The sequence below is a fragment of the Mustela erminea genome, chromosome 17 (genome assembly GCF_009829155.1).
Source record: "Mustela erminea isolate mMusErm1 chromosome 17, mMusErm1.Pri, whole genome shotgun sequence".
NCBI classification, from domain to species: domain Eukaryota; kingdom Metazoa; phylum Chordata; class Mammalia; order Carnivora; family Mustelidae; genus Mustela; species Mustela erminea.
In genome coordinates this window covers 21,807,147-21,820,877 of record NC_045630.1, presented here as the reverse complement: position 1 = coordinate 21,820,877, position 13,731 = coordinate 21,807,147, and the positions used below count along the sequence as shown (strand labels likewise).

Genomic DNA, 13,731 nt, shown 5'->3' with positions numbered 1-13,731 from the left:
TAAAACTCACCTAAAGTAAATTTTTGCCTAAAATGCACTTAAATTAAATTTTAAGTATAAGCAAGTGATCTGTAAAGTGATTAAAAGCTGTGTTTTTGTTTTTGTTTAATGACAGGGAAAGAGTTAAGACAATATTAATTGAACTATTTGTTTACATGATATTTGAGTTCCTTATAATTCTTATCTGACCATCCATTTTCTGTTAAGAATGCATGCAAATATTTATTTCTGTTAAGATTCTGCTTGTGTTCATTAGCTACTGGCAAAATCTTAACTAGCTGTATATTGTCTTTAACTGTAAATGTTGGTTATCTTTAGTATCGAGAAAAACGCTTGGAGCAAGAAAAGGAGTTGTTACATAATCAGAATACATGGCTGAATACAGAGTTAAAAACTAAAACTGATGAACTTCTGGCTCTTGGCAGAGAAAAAGGAAATGAGATATTAGAGCTTAAATGTAATCTTGAAAACAAAAAAGAGGAGGTAAGTTAGTAAAATTGCATTTTCATTTTGGTTAAAACTTAAATTTGTGTACCAGTTTATTACAGATGTGTTCCATGGTGAGGGGTGCCTAGTGGCTTAGTCAGTTAAGCGTCTTAGTTCAGCTCAGGTCATGGTCTTGGGGTCCTGGGGTTCCAACCTCAAGACAGGCTCTGCACTGCTTAGAGGGGAGTCTGCTTGTCCCTCTTTGTCTCCCTCTGCCCCTCCCCAGCTCATGCTCACTCGCTCTCTGTCGCACGCATGCTCTCTCAAATAAGTAAATAAAAATCTTTTTTAAAAAAAAGTACTCCATAGTGTACCGAAGTAAATGTATTATATTAGAAACTTGGAAGACACAATTCATAAACATTTGGCCTAGGAAATGAACCAGTTGCATTTAAATAAATACTTTAAGATATTCTTTGATGAATTTTGATACTATCTGCGGTCTTTTGATGTATCATTGAGATACATTTAGAAGTGGTGGTAAATTTTGTTAGCTAAATCCAAATGTGCTGTTCCATAAGCCATTATTTTTCATTTTCTTAAATATACATGTTTTATGTGAAGCCCATATTTGTGTGTAGGGCATTATTTTGCTTTCACTTGGCAGCTAAACTTTATATCTGATTTTAGTTAATATAACATTCTCTCTCTACCCAACTCTTCCATTTCTAGGTTTCTAGAATGGAAGAACAGATGAATGGCTTGAAAACATCAAATGAGAATCTTCAAAAACATGTAGAAGAGCTCTTGACCAAACTGAAAGAGGTGCAGATGACCACTTTAAAATTTCTCTTTTATAAAAATGTTAAAGCACTTATGAGGCTGTAATTTTTTGAATGATTTCATGTTTTGAACTGTTTTCTGGCACCTATAAGATGGCCAGGACACTTTCATATGCTGTAGCTAAGCTGAAATATCTAGATTCAGGAATGGCAAGCACATGCTATATCCAAAGTACTGTCTGAAAATAAGTATGGTTAACTTTAATATCATTGAAGTACTACACTTTAAGATAAAAATATCAGTAATATTTTATCATTAAGTCATTTTTATCCTGAAAGCTGATGTTAATTTTTTCTCCTTAAAAATTGGATTTTTTATCTTAAATTTTGATAAGCATTCTAAATTCAGTTCAGATGAGTCTGCTATAATTGGGTCTTTTTTGTAGGCCAAGGAACAGCAGGCCAGTATGGAAGAGAAATTCCACAATGAATTAAATGCTCACATAAAGCTCTCTAATCTATACAAGGTAAATGCCCAACCACACATTTTAGTGTCCTAATATTGCATTTTTGGATGTCCAGTAACTTTTTAAGATTAAATTTTAGAGTGCTGCTGATGACTCAGAGGCAAAGAGCAATGAACTGACCCGAGCGGTAGATGAACTACACAAACTTTTGAAAGAAGCTGGAGAAGGTAAGATATTTTTAATTATGAGAGGATTATTTTGTTTTTAGATAAAAGGTTTTTTTTTTTTTTTACTTCTGTGTAGATTGTTAGAAGTTAGATTAATCTTATTAGAGACAAAATTTGGTAGAGAAGAAAGAATCTTGGAATAAGAAACTTTGTATTTTATTTCCAACAGGTAGGATATTTGAAAATACAGGTAGTTACTGTTTTTCTAAGTTGTTTTTGTCTTAAAATCTTATATATGATCTGGTTTCTAAAAGGAAACTTTAATTCCATTTATGAAACATTGATAAGTACATATGGGTTTATAGTTTGGATATGCTCTTAATCCATAAATAAGCCTCACTTTTTAAGGTTAAAAACTGTACTTTAAAGTCTTTGATTTTCATGTGTTCTTTTTAAATGTATTTGGTTTTGGGTTTCTTGAGGGTTTTGTTTTGTTTTGTTGCTGGGGTAATACAAGTTGTTGATGTGATCTTCTCTAGTGATTTTTTGTATTCTAGACTAAAGATTGGAATAAAACCAAAGAGATACTTGGAGCCACTTTTTTACTTTGAGTTCCCTTTTTTTCCCCATGTATAAGAGACATCAAAAAAGAGAAATATAGAGTCAGCCGGCCAGGACATTTCAAGAATTACAAGTAAAGCAAGAGCTTTTGGAGGATAACTGGCAACCATAGCCTGTCTAGAATTTAAAGTCTGCTGAAGGGAAGAGTAATGACCATGCTGTTACATCTTATAAATGCCAAGATTTTAATTTTATGTTTGGATATTCTGTCTTTAAAAATGTTTTTAGCCAATAAAGCAATACAAGATCATCTTTTAGAAGTGGAGGAATCTAAAGATCAAATGGAAAAAGAAATGCTTGACAAAATAGGGAAATTGGAGAAGGAATTAGATAATGCAAATGACCTGCTTTCTGCCACAAAACGTAAAGGTATGGATTAATAGATGCTTAATAATGACTTGAATGAAATACTACTACTTCTACATAGTTCTCATTCATTTCCACTAATAGTATTTATCTATCTTAATGTGATATAGGAAACTCCATCCAGTTTTTTTGGTATTAAAATTAATACCTATTCATATCTCTACTATATTGTCAAATATAAGTACCATTTGATCACACATAATTGTGTGTCAATTTCCAGAATATTTTTAACTATTCTTACTGCATGATTTTTAGAATCAGATTATGTTACATGAAATTTGAAGTCCTATTTTAAAATCTTCGTAGGAATTCATATGTAATGCTTAGTAGGTATCCTGTTTACTTGTCTTGGGAAAAATATTATTGGCTTTAATGTGAAATACCACAGAAATATACTAGATTTCTCTGTGTTGGCACAGGAGCCATACTATCTGAAGAAGAGCTTGCAGCCATGTCTCCTACTGCGGCAGCTGTAGCTAAGATAGTGAAACCAGGCATGAAATTAACTGAGGTAAGAATGGTATTAAATCTTATTATTTTCCTTCAACAAAAGGAAGTTTGCTGAACTTTTAATGCTCAGAAAAATTATTCTTAAAATCATCTAATGCTTAATGGATCATTCTAAGAAAAGCTTTCTTGGTTCCTGATTCTTGCCACAGATAGGAAACATTTCCATTTTACTTAAGTTCTATTGTATGTTTATTATGAAGCTAGATTGATGATATGCTTCTGTTGCTATGCTTAGATGTGAAACAGCCCCTTTTTCTCCTTTCAGCTATATAATGCTTATGTGGAGACTCAGGATCAGTTGCTTTTGGAGAAACTAGAGAACAAAAGAATTAATAAGTATCTGGATGAAATAGTGAAGGAAGTTGAAGCCAAAGCACCAATTTTGAAACGCCAACGTGAGGAGTATGAACGTGCACAGAAAGCTGTGGCAAGTTTATCTGTTAAGCTTGAACAAGCTATGAAGGTTCGTTCCATTCTTAAATTTGAACTGTGGGAAAAATATATATGAGAAATTATTTAAGAGTTAATTTTTCCTTAGAATTAAGCTATTTAATGGGAAATACTAGGTGGCTCAGTTGGTTAAGTGTCCAAACTCAAATTTTGTCTCAGGTCATGATCCCAGAGTTGTGAGATCAAGCCCTGCATCAGGTCCCAGCTAGTGTGGAGCCTGCTTAAGATTCTCTCTCTTTCTCTCCCCGCCTCCTTCCTCTTACCTGCACTTCCTCTCCCTCTCTTTCCCCCTCTCTCTGTGTCTTAAAAAAATAAAGTATTTGAGTCAGAAAAGGCTAATTATGCTTTTCAGTGATAGGGTAATTCTACATTATTAAACACCTGTAATCATGAAGTGTTATTCAGCTAAAACTATGGGAGCCTTTTCAATTTTTTAAGACATTAGAGATATTTTTGTAGTGGATGTTGAAGAGCCAAATCTTCTTGGACTATTCTTCAAATTAAAATAACAACTCTCTTTGTAATAGAACTCTTGTAAATTTGTCATAGTCATTCTTTGTCGGACAGTTCTGATAATCTATCAATGGTAACATTGTTTGACCATAGGGAAGAATTCCTCTTTTGTAACATTTCACAGTTTGGCAAACTTTTGTGTACATTTTTTTTTACTCTTCCTTTGCAAATTTAAAGTACCAAGGATATTCATAAATATCTTACCTCTTAAGATTCCTTTTTACTAGATAATAATTAAAAAAGACTGTATCGACATAATTTTGCTTTTAGGGTACAACTTAATACTTATTTTCTGTGAAGAACTCAAGACTTATTGAACAAGTTTTATTGAGAAAATTCAGTAACCTTTTGTATCTGCTGTTCTAAACTGATTAATTTTCCCCCCCTGGGAAAAAATAGTATAAATAAGTTGTATCCTTAATTGAAACTTAAAATTTTGTTCTGGTTGCTGTCACAATTCAGATGTCAGTTTAAATCTGGGTATATTATATCTAATGGTCTTTTTCTCCTGAGTCATATAACACGTAACGGCTTGCCTTGGCAGACTATTGGTTTTAATATCTCCCCTCACCCCCAACCCTGTGGTTTGAGAAGAGGTCCCTTGGGTATAATTAGATCTCAAGTTTCTCAATGTTGAGAGTTTTTTCCTAGAGCTTATTGTCTAAAGCAAACAGTGAAGTACAAGGACTTTCAGGCTCAAATGATAGTAGGTGCTCATTATGGAAAAAACCTATTTGTTCCTTTTTCACTAATGTATGGGTATAATAATAAAAATCCCCTACATACTTTTGTCCAAACTAGCAAAGAATTTAGATAATTTCTGTATCTTCTTTATAGCAGAATCTTGTTTGTAACGTACATCATGTGTCCTCCAGTCTAGATTCTTTGATGTTCAGAGTTTTATAACCAAGTTATTTCTTCCTTAGCATCTTAGTTAATCCCATTTTGAACAGTGCCATCTCTCACAAATATATGCCTCCTTCATTTTGTCACATACTTGTTTCTACTGAAATTGGCGTACGAATACCTTTAGGGCAGTGTACTTTCAAGTGATACTTGAAACACCAGCATAAATATGAGCCATCTTTCACTTGGATAGTATTTAAGACATTATAATGTAAAAACGGCTTGTTAAGAAGCAAAATTTGTATGAGTTTGAGATAAAACACAAGATTTCAAACATATTTTGTTTTTTATCAGTTTCCTTTAAACTGTGCCCTTAAATCCTTAGTGATACTGGGATGCAGAACTTACTAACAGAGGTTTGCATATAATGTATCTTTTTAACAGTCTTGTAACATTGTCTGCTGCTGTTTTAGAATAAATTCCTGTTTCCTTTTTTATAAAATCAAGTCTTACACACCTTACCGAACATTGTTTACTTTGATGTTTATTTCTATGTAAGTAATGTAGTAATGATTGGCATTGTAATATAGTCCTTGATTTTCATCTCAGTAACGCAGCTTTTGAGAGTATTTCTGTGATATCATTTTACGTAAACTGTTTATTTGGTGTGGCTGTAAAATTGTAATTTACTGTTAATCTGGAGGCAAGTGGCAGATCCTCCATTATTTGTATATAGTGATAAACAATGATGAGCAGTACTTGAGATACTAAGAAATATGCGTTCATATTTGTGGGGATTTACTCCTTAATAACTACTGTATCATAAATAGAATGTTTTTAGTTTATCAGTTGAATATAATATTTGAGCACTGTATATTTTTATTCATGTAACTGCTTCATTTGTATAGATTTTAGAAGGGTATGCAGAATTTTCACTTTAATTTACATTTTAAAGGAGATTCAGCGGTTGCAGGAGGACACTGATAAAGCTAACAAACATTCATCTGTGCTTGAAAGAGACAATCAAAGGATGGAAATACAAATAAAAGATCTTTCACAACAGGTTAGAATTTTGTTTCTTTTCCTATTTTTTTCCTAAACAGACTGCCCAATAATGTTTAAATCTATTTGCAGGTATCTAAGGTAGAACTACTGCATAGGAAATTCTCATCACTTAGGACTATGACTATAGCAGCACTGTAACCTAGTCATTGCTTTTGTTTTCTCTTTTTTTTTCTCATTTTTTCCTCATTTTTTTTGTTTTCTCTTTTTTTTTTTTTTAAGTATTTGATAAATTTTCAACTTGTAACTACTGGTTGTAATAAATGAAATAATTCAAGGATAAATAAAAGTCTTCTGTCCCCTGCTCAAATCCCAGAATATAACCAGTGTTAACAGACTGGTGTATATTCTCTCATGTCTTTGTTCATATATACATACACACACACACACACACACACACACACACACACACACACGGTGCATTCATGAACATATGTAAGCATCCTTTGTTTTTACTAAAATAAAACCATACCTATAGATTACTCTGCCACTTTTTTTTCCTCAACTCAACAAGTCAGAAAATATAGAACTATTTTGTTCGTATATTTTATCCTTGTTCTGGTAGGTGGATTTATACATACATAACACATACATAAAAATTTCATATGAGTTGAATTAAATCTTTTTCATGCTGCCTTCTGCCCCACCGTATGCTACATATATAAGCATGCAAGTGCAAGCATATGCACACATAGTTATATATTTCTTGGTGTTTTATTTGGTCATTGTTTTACAAAAATGGAGCCATACTTGTAGAATCATGAATTGGTAGTTTTTTGAAAAGTACTAGCCTTTTTTATACACTTCAATAGAAATGAAAAATAATTTTTTCCACTAAAATTTTTCTGGGTTTTAATATCTGAAACAACCTTAATATTTTTAAAATCATTTAATACTAACTGATGGTATGCATAGAGTAATATTTTCACTTGCAAATTTCTGTTCGAAACATTTCCAGAATCAAAGTCAATACTATTTGGTAACATATTAAAACTTTGTTTTTAGATTAGAGTGCTTTTGATGGAACTTGAAGAAGCAAGGGGTAATCATGTAATTCGTGATGAGGAAGTAAGCTCTGCTGATATAAGTAGTTCATCTGAAGTAATATCACAGCATCTAGTATCTTATAGAAATATTGAAGAACTTCAACAGCAAAATCAACGTCTCTTAGTGGCCCTTAGAGAACTTGGGGAAACCAGAGAAAGAGAAGAACAAGAAACAACTTCATGCAAGTAAGCAATTGACTACCTTGATTTGTTTAGCCAATATTTCTTTTGTGTCCCTAATTGTTCTGTATACTGGGAATATAGTGACTGGGAGGAAAAAAAAAAAAATTGAGCAACGATACAAAAAAAAAAAATCTACTCTCTGGGATATCAATTTGTGGATGAGATTGATAGTAAGAATAAAATGGGTAGGGATGCCTGGGTGGCTCAGTTGTTAAGCATCTGCCTTCAGCCCAGATCATGATCCCAGGGTCCTGGGATTGAGCCCCACGCTGGGCTCCCTGCTAGGCGGGAAGCTTGCTTCTTCCTCTCCCACTCCCGCTGCTTGTGTTCCCTCTCTCGGCTGTGTCTCTGTCAAATAAATAAATAAAATCTTAAAAAAAAAAAAAAAAGAATAAAATAGATAAGTAGATAATAGTTCAGTGTGATTAGTGCTATAATGGATAGAAGCCTATCATTAGGAGTGTAGAGGTAGAGGACCTAGCCTGGATTTAAGGGAACAGATTAGGCTTCGTGGAGAAGATAATGTAGGAATTATTCAAGCATAGTAACAAATTTTTTCCCAAAAATGGTGCTAGAGAAAGAGTGGCTATAAATGTAAGAAGACTGGGGTTTGCACTGAGTGGAATTGGTTTGATTTTTGCAAGTAGTTTTTTCAGATGACTTAGGGGAGTACCTGAGTCCTGTGTGGTGAAGATTTTAAAAGTGGTTCTTAAAATAACTGACAGAAGAAAGAAAGGATAAGAGAGGCAAAAATATTAGTCTTAATATGATAGATGCTAAAGTGCTGATTAGTCAGTTGGTAATTTGAAATTACAACTGCCTTTCAGTCTGTCATGGGAAATACACTGACTTCTTTTTCTGCAGAATTGCTGAGCTGCAGCTAAAACTTGAGAATGCCCTCACTGAATTAGAACAACTCCGTGAGTCACGACAACATCAAATGCAGCTTGTTGATTCCATAGTTCGTCAGCGTGACATGTACCGTATTTTGTTGTCACAAACAACAGGAGTTGCCATTCCTTTGCAAGGTTGGTTTTCATATATTATCTTAAAAATTTTTAAATAGTTTTGGGAAATATTTTTAAATGTATATTATAGAATAGATTTGTAACATCATAAGCACTGTCCACTCTACTGAATGGTAACTTCAAATTGAACTACCATATATGGTTGATCATAACCTCACCAGTTCTAAAACGTATAGTTATTTTAGGAATGACTAAAAAAGAAGAAATGCTGACCATTGTTGAAAAATGTGTATATTAGTGTCTATGAATTGCTGTATCTGTGTATTTTAAGTGTAACTGACACACAATATGCTGTTAGTTTCAGGTGTACCTCATAGGGATTTGATATTTCCATACAACATGAAATGATTCCCACGATGTCTGGTTACCCTCTGTCACCATACAGAGTTGTCACATTATCACTGATGATACTCCCATGCTGTACATTGCATTACATCTCCCTTTTAGTTAAGTTTGAACATTTCATCGGCGAATATTGTCTCTAACCAAAAACCAAATATAATTTTAATAGGTTATTTAGTAGATGCCTTCTCTCATGATCTCTGCAATCTTACCATTTCATTTAAATAAGTCTAACTTGTTTATATTGGTAGTGATATTTGTGATGAGAAATGTTGTATCATTCTGTTTACATTTCTGAAGCTTCAAGCTTAGATGATATTTCTCTTGCGTCAACTCCAAAACGTTCAAGTACATCCCAGACTGCTTCCACTCCTGCTTCAGTATCTGTCATTGAGTCAGCAGAGGCCATAGAAGCCAAGGCTGCCCTTAAACAGGTGAGACCACATCATTATAACTTTATCTTGGATTAGGTTCTTTGAGAACACAGGTTGTCATCTTTAATAATTTATCCAATATTTAGTTGCAGGAAATTTTTGAGAATTACAAAAAAGAAAAGGCAGATAATGAAAAAATACAAAATGAGCAGCTCGAAAAACTTCAGGATCAAATTACAGATTTGCGATCACAAAACACCAAAATTTCTACACAACTAGACTTTGCTTCTAAACGGTAAATTTTCTGTTGTTCAAAAACTAATAGTCTAAATAAATAAATAATCCAAACTTCAGTATTCAAATGAATCAAAGGATTAGTGTGCAAGAGTGTTACTTATTTGTGGACCATACTCTAGGGTGAGAAACTGTGGGGGTTCATTTTTTTAATATTGGCTTATGATTCTCTTGGGCATTCCTAAGGAGTCCAGATAGTTATTTATTTAGAAAGTTGAAGTTGATGTGTGGAATGTTGCTAGTTTTCCTTTCTGAGATTGAAGGATGTACTGTTTTTATAGGACTTAATTATTTATAAATACATCAGAGAATGAGAGGTATGTGAACAAATTTCATTCAGTCTTCTCTAGAAGAGAAGCAAGTAGTAGATAGTTAATTTGGGGAGAATTTACTTTTTTGGTCATTTATAAAGGAATATAGTAAATCTCATTTTATAGTTATTAATAGATCCATTAAATACTTATTAGTTTAGCAGGTTAGGACAAAATTTATCCTAGATATACTACAGGTTAAAAAACAATGTTTTGGGACGCCTGGGTGGCTCAGTTGGTTAAGCAGCTGCCTTCGGCTCAGGTCATGATCCCAGGGTCCTGGGATCGAGTCCCACATCAGGCTCCCTGCTCGGCGGGGAGCCTGCTTCTCCCTCTGCCTCTGCCTGCCATTCTGTCTGCCTGTGCTTGCTCTCTCCCCTCTCTCTCTCTGATAAATAAATAAAATATTAAAAAAAAAAAAAACAAAAAAAAAACAATGTTTTTATAAGGGTGTGGCAGGTAGTTTTCCTCCATACACTCCAACAATTTGATACCCCAAGTAAAAGCACCTTCTTTTTTCTATGCTGATAGCTATAGCCAGCCATTTTGTAAGCTTTCAAGAAACGTAAGAAATTAAGAATTAGAGAGGCTAAAAGGATCTCCATGCTCCCTCTCTAACCATTCATAAATACCTTAAATTGCATACTGTATCATGGTGGATATTTGATATATCAACATTATATTGGCATTATTTTGAATGTGATTAAAGTTCTTATAAATGAATTAGCTTAAAAAGTTAATTCAGCATGAAAGTAGAATTTAAAGTTTTAAAGCTTATTCAGAGTTTAAATTTAACTATTAAATTTGGAGGTGAAGATTTTACATTATGATAAACTACTCTTTTCCATATTGGCTTAAAAAATTTTTTTTGAAGATTTTATTTATTTATTAGAGAAAGTGAGAGATAGAGCATGAGCAGAGGGGGAGGGATGGAGGGAGAGGAAGAAACAGACTCCCTGCTAAGCAAGGAGCTCCGTCCCAGGACCCTGGGATCATGACCTGAGCCAAAGGCAGACACTTAACAGACTGAGCCAGCCAGGCACCCCTCATATTGTTACTCATGTGAAATTTAGCTGTTGTGAAGTCCTTTAAGGAACTAACCTAGGATATACTATTTTAGTTGCTTATAGAAATTTTTTTCTCTCGTAAGTTATGAAATGCTACAAGATAACGTTGAAGGATATCGTCGAGAAATCACATCCCTACATGAGAGAAATCAGAAACTCACTGCAACAACTCAGAAGCAGGAACAGATCATCAATACAATGACACAGGATTTGAGAGGAGCAAATGAAAAACTAGCTGTTGCGGAAGTGAGACCAATTTCCCTCATCTGACTTGCATTATAAATTTCATTTGACATTTGTTTTTTAGTTATTGCTTTGATTTTACTGGTTGACATGATACAGATGTTGGAGAGGTTTGTGGATTTCGAGTCCTTATTACATAGTTTCCAGATATCCAGTTGTGCATTAATCCAGTGACTGTTTCTATTAAAACTAAACTGGGAAAAGTTTGATTTTTTGGATTAAGACTTCCTTACAAGTCTTCCATTTCATATTAAATTTGTAAGTTGCCGTTTCTCCAGTTACAGCAAAAACAAATGAGTATTTCATTCATTCTCGCTCATTTCTGATAAAGGACAGTATAAAAATTTTATTAGCATTAAATTCTATTTCTGAATTTCCACATGAATACAAATGCCTGTTAGAAATTGACAGTACTTTCAATTAAGTACTGGATTCTTGATGAATTTTTATATAACGTTTTACTTTCTCATAAAATTATCTCCCAACTTTTTGACCATTACTTGTGAGCAAGGTGCAGTTGTCTCCTATTTTACCTGTGGAGAAACTCCCAAAAGTTAAGTGATTTCCTGTTTAGGATAGCGAAAGATGGATTGGTTGGGACTTAAATCTAGGTTTTCTAATTCTTCTGTCTACATTCTTTCATTGTTAATGTACTCACACTCATTTGTGGGGAATGGAGGCATTACTTTTTCAAACCAGTGGAGGAAGTTTTATGATTGCTTATTTATGATTTATTATATAAATGTCAATACTTTGAGGATACTGATTTTCAGAGCAGCCTGCCAAATCTCAGAATCTGATTGTACTCTTTGTGAGGGAAAAAAAAGTTGGAATAAATTAGTCAGCACTCTCAAACAGGTACTTAGAAACCAAACTTGGATTCAAAATGCATAATTTAGTAGTATGTAGGTATGACTGTAGCAAAATTTTGCAATTATGTTTCTTTTACTTTGATGTTTTAGGGTTTGTGGTTTGTTTTAATATCTGATTGGTTAAGAGCAGAGAACTCATAAATATCTGTGGTAATTACAAGATTTTTTTCCTTCGATCTATTGATAGTCCCAATAACTTTTGCTTCATATTTCAATACATGAAACTTCAAAGAGTTATAAATCCTTGTATAATGAAGAGATGACCTTGTCTCTAATTAACATTAAGAAATAAACAGTAGTGAAGATTCTTTTTAATTTTATAATGGTATTATTGCATATAACACGTTATTTCCAGCATTTTTTTCTTTTACTTGTATTTACCTCAAGGTAAGAGCAGAAAACTTGAAAAAGGAAAAGGAAATGCTTAAATTGTCAGAAGTCCGTCTTTCTCAGCAGAGAGAGTCTTTATTAGCTGAACAAAGAGGGCAAAACTTGCTGCTGACTAATCTGCAAACAATTCAGGTAACCAAATAAAAATATCTCAAGAAAAAAATTCTTGATGTTAAATTTAACATTGAATCCTCTTGGGTTCTTAATTAGAAAACTTTTCTGTTACTTTTGTCATGCATTATGATGATAATTGAGTTTTGAGATTTATTAGGGCATGTCAATATTCTAAATAAAACCTTTAAACAGATGATTGAAACTGCGTTTGGCAGTTTTCCTTTTCAGATCTATATTTACAGAGTTCTATGTAGTTTAATTATTTATAAGATCAATTCTTTTAGAGAGGCCTGGGTGGCTCAGTTGGTTAAGTGTTTGTCTTCACCTCAGGTCATGATCCTGGGGTCCTGGAATCAAGTCCCATGTCAGGCTCCTTGCTCAGCAGGGAGCCTGCTTCTCTCTCTGCCTGCTGCTCCCCCCTGTTTGTGCTCTCTGTCTCTCTGACAAATAAATAAAAATTTTTAAGAAAGGTTAATTCTTTTAAAACTTCAGGAAATCTGAGTGCCTATTATATTTCTTTTTTTCTTTATTAAATAGATATATATTTTTAAAGATTTTATTTATTTATTTATTTATTTGGGAGCGAGAGAGCACAAGAGCAGGGTGAGGGGCAGAGGGAGAAGCAAACTTCCTGCTGAACAGGGAGTATCCAATGCAGGGCCCAGTCCTAGGACTCAGGGATCATGACCTGAGCCAAAGGCAGGCGCTTAACTGACTGAACCACCCAGGACCCCTAAACAGATACTGTAGTATGAAAAATGTCAAAAGACTCTTGGTAAATATTCTAGATTTTAAGTTCTTCATGTAGAAGTGGGTTGTAATCCTGTAATGCTCTGTAGCCTTTAATTTTCTTTGCATTGCTTTTTAACTTTTTTCTTAAGCATAATCAAAATCTTTTTTTACCTTAGGGAATATTAGAGCGATCTGAAACAGAAACCAAACAAAGGCTTAGTAGCCAGATAGAAAAACTGGAACATGAGATATCTCATCTAAAGAAGAAGCTGGAAAATGAGGTGGAGCAAAGGCATACACTTACTAGAAATCTAGATGTGAGTCAATTTAGTATACGAATATCCGTAAGTTGTTTATTTCCAGAAGTGAAGCTGGTATGTAGGTACACTGCCATCTCTTGTTGAATCATGGTTTTAGAGAGACTTCTTTCAAGCTGTTAAGTTTTTCTTGCCTTTGTGTGTCTAGTAATTTTTGGGTTCCATACATTGTAAGTTTTATCCTCTTAAGTGCTAGATATTTTTATAA

General features: G+C 33.6%; 1 protein-coding gene across 3 annotated transcripts in view; it reads left to right on the top strand.

The window, feature by feature from the left end:
• TPR (translocated promoter region, nuclear basket protein) overlaps positions 1–13,731 on the top strand; it is a 65,430-nt gene that overhangs the window by 7,476 nt on the left and 44,223 nt on the right. For all 3 annotated transcript variants that reach the window (XM_032319111.1, XM_032319110.1, XM_032319112.1), the window contains exons 6-20: positions 319–483; positions 1,159–1,251; positions 1,655–1,735; positions 1,815–1,902; positions 2,692–2,832; positions 3,249–3,340; positions 3,605–3,802; positions 6,104–6,211; positions 7,216–7,442; positions 8,304–8,467; positions 9,110–9,243; positions 9,330–9,478; positions 10,939–11,101; positions 12,358–12,492; positions 13,383–13,523. In XM_032319111.1, coding sequence (XP_032175002.1) covers positions 319–483; positions 1,159–1,251; positions 1,655–1,735; positions 1,815–1,902; positions 2,692–2,832; positions 3,249–3,340; positions 3,605–3,802; positions 6,104–6,211; positions 7,216–7,442; positions 8,304–8,467; positions 9,110–9,243; positions 9,330–9,478; positions 10,939–11,101; positions 12,358–12,492; positions 13,383–13,523 — 2,079 coding nt within the window. The remainder of the gene's footprint in view (positions 1–318; positions 484–1,158; positions 1,252–1,654; positions 1,736–1,814; positions 1,903–2,691; positions 2,833–3,248; positions 3,341–3,604; positions 3,803–6,103; positions 6,212–7,215; positions 7,443–8,303; positions 8,468–9,109; positions 9,244–9,329; positions 9,479–10,938; positions 11,102–12,357; positions 12,493–13,382; positions 13,524–13,731) is intronic.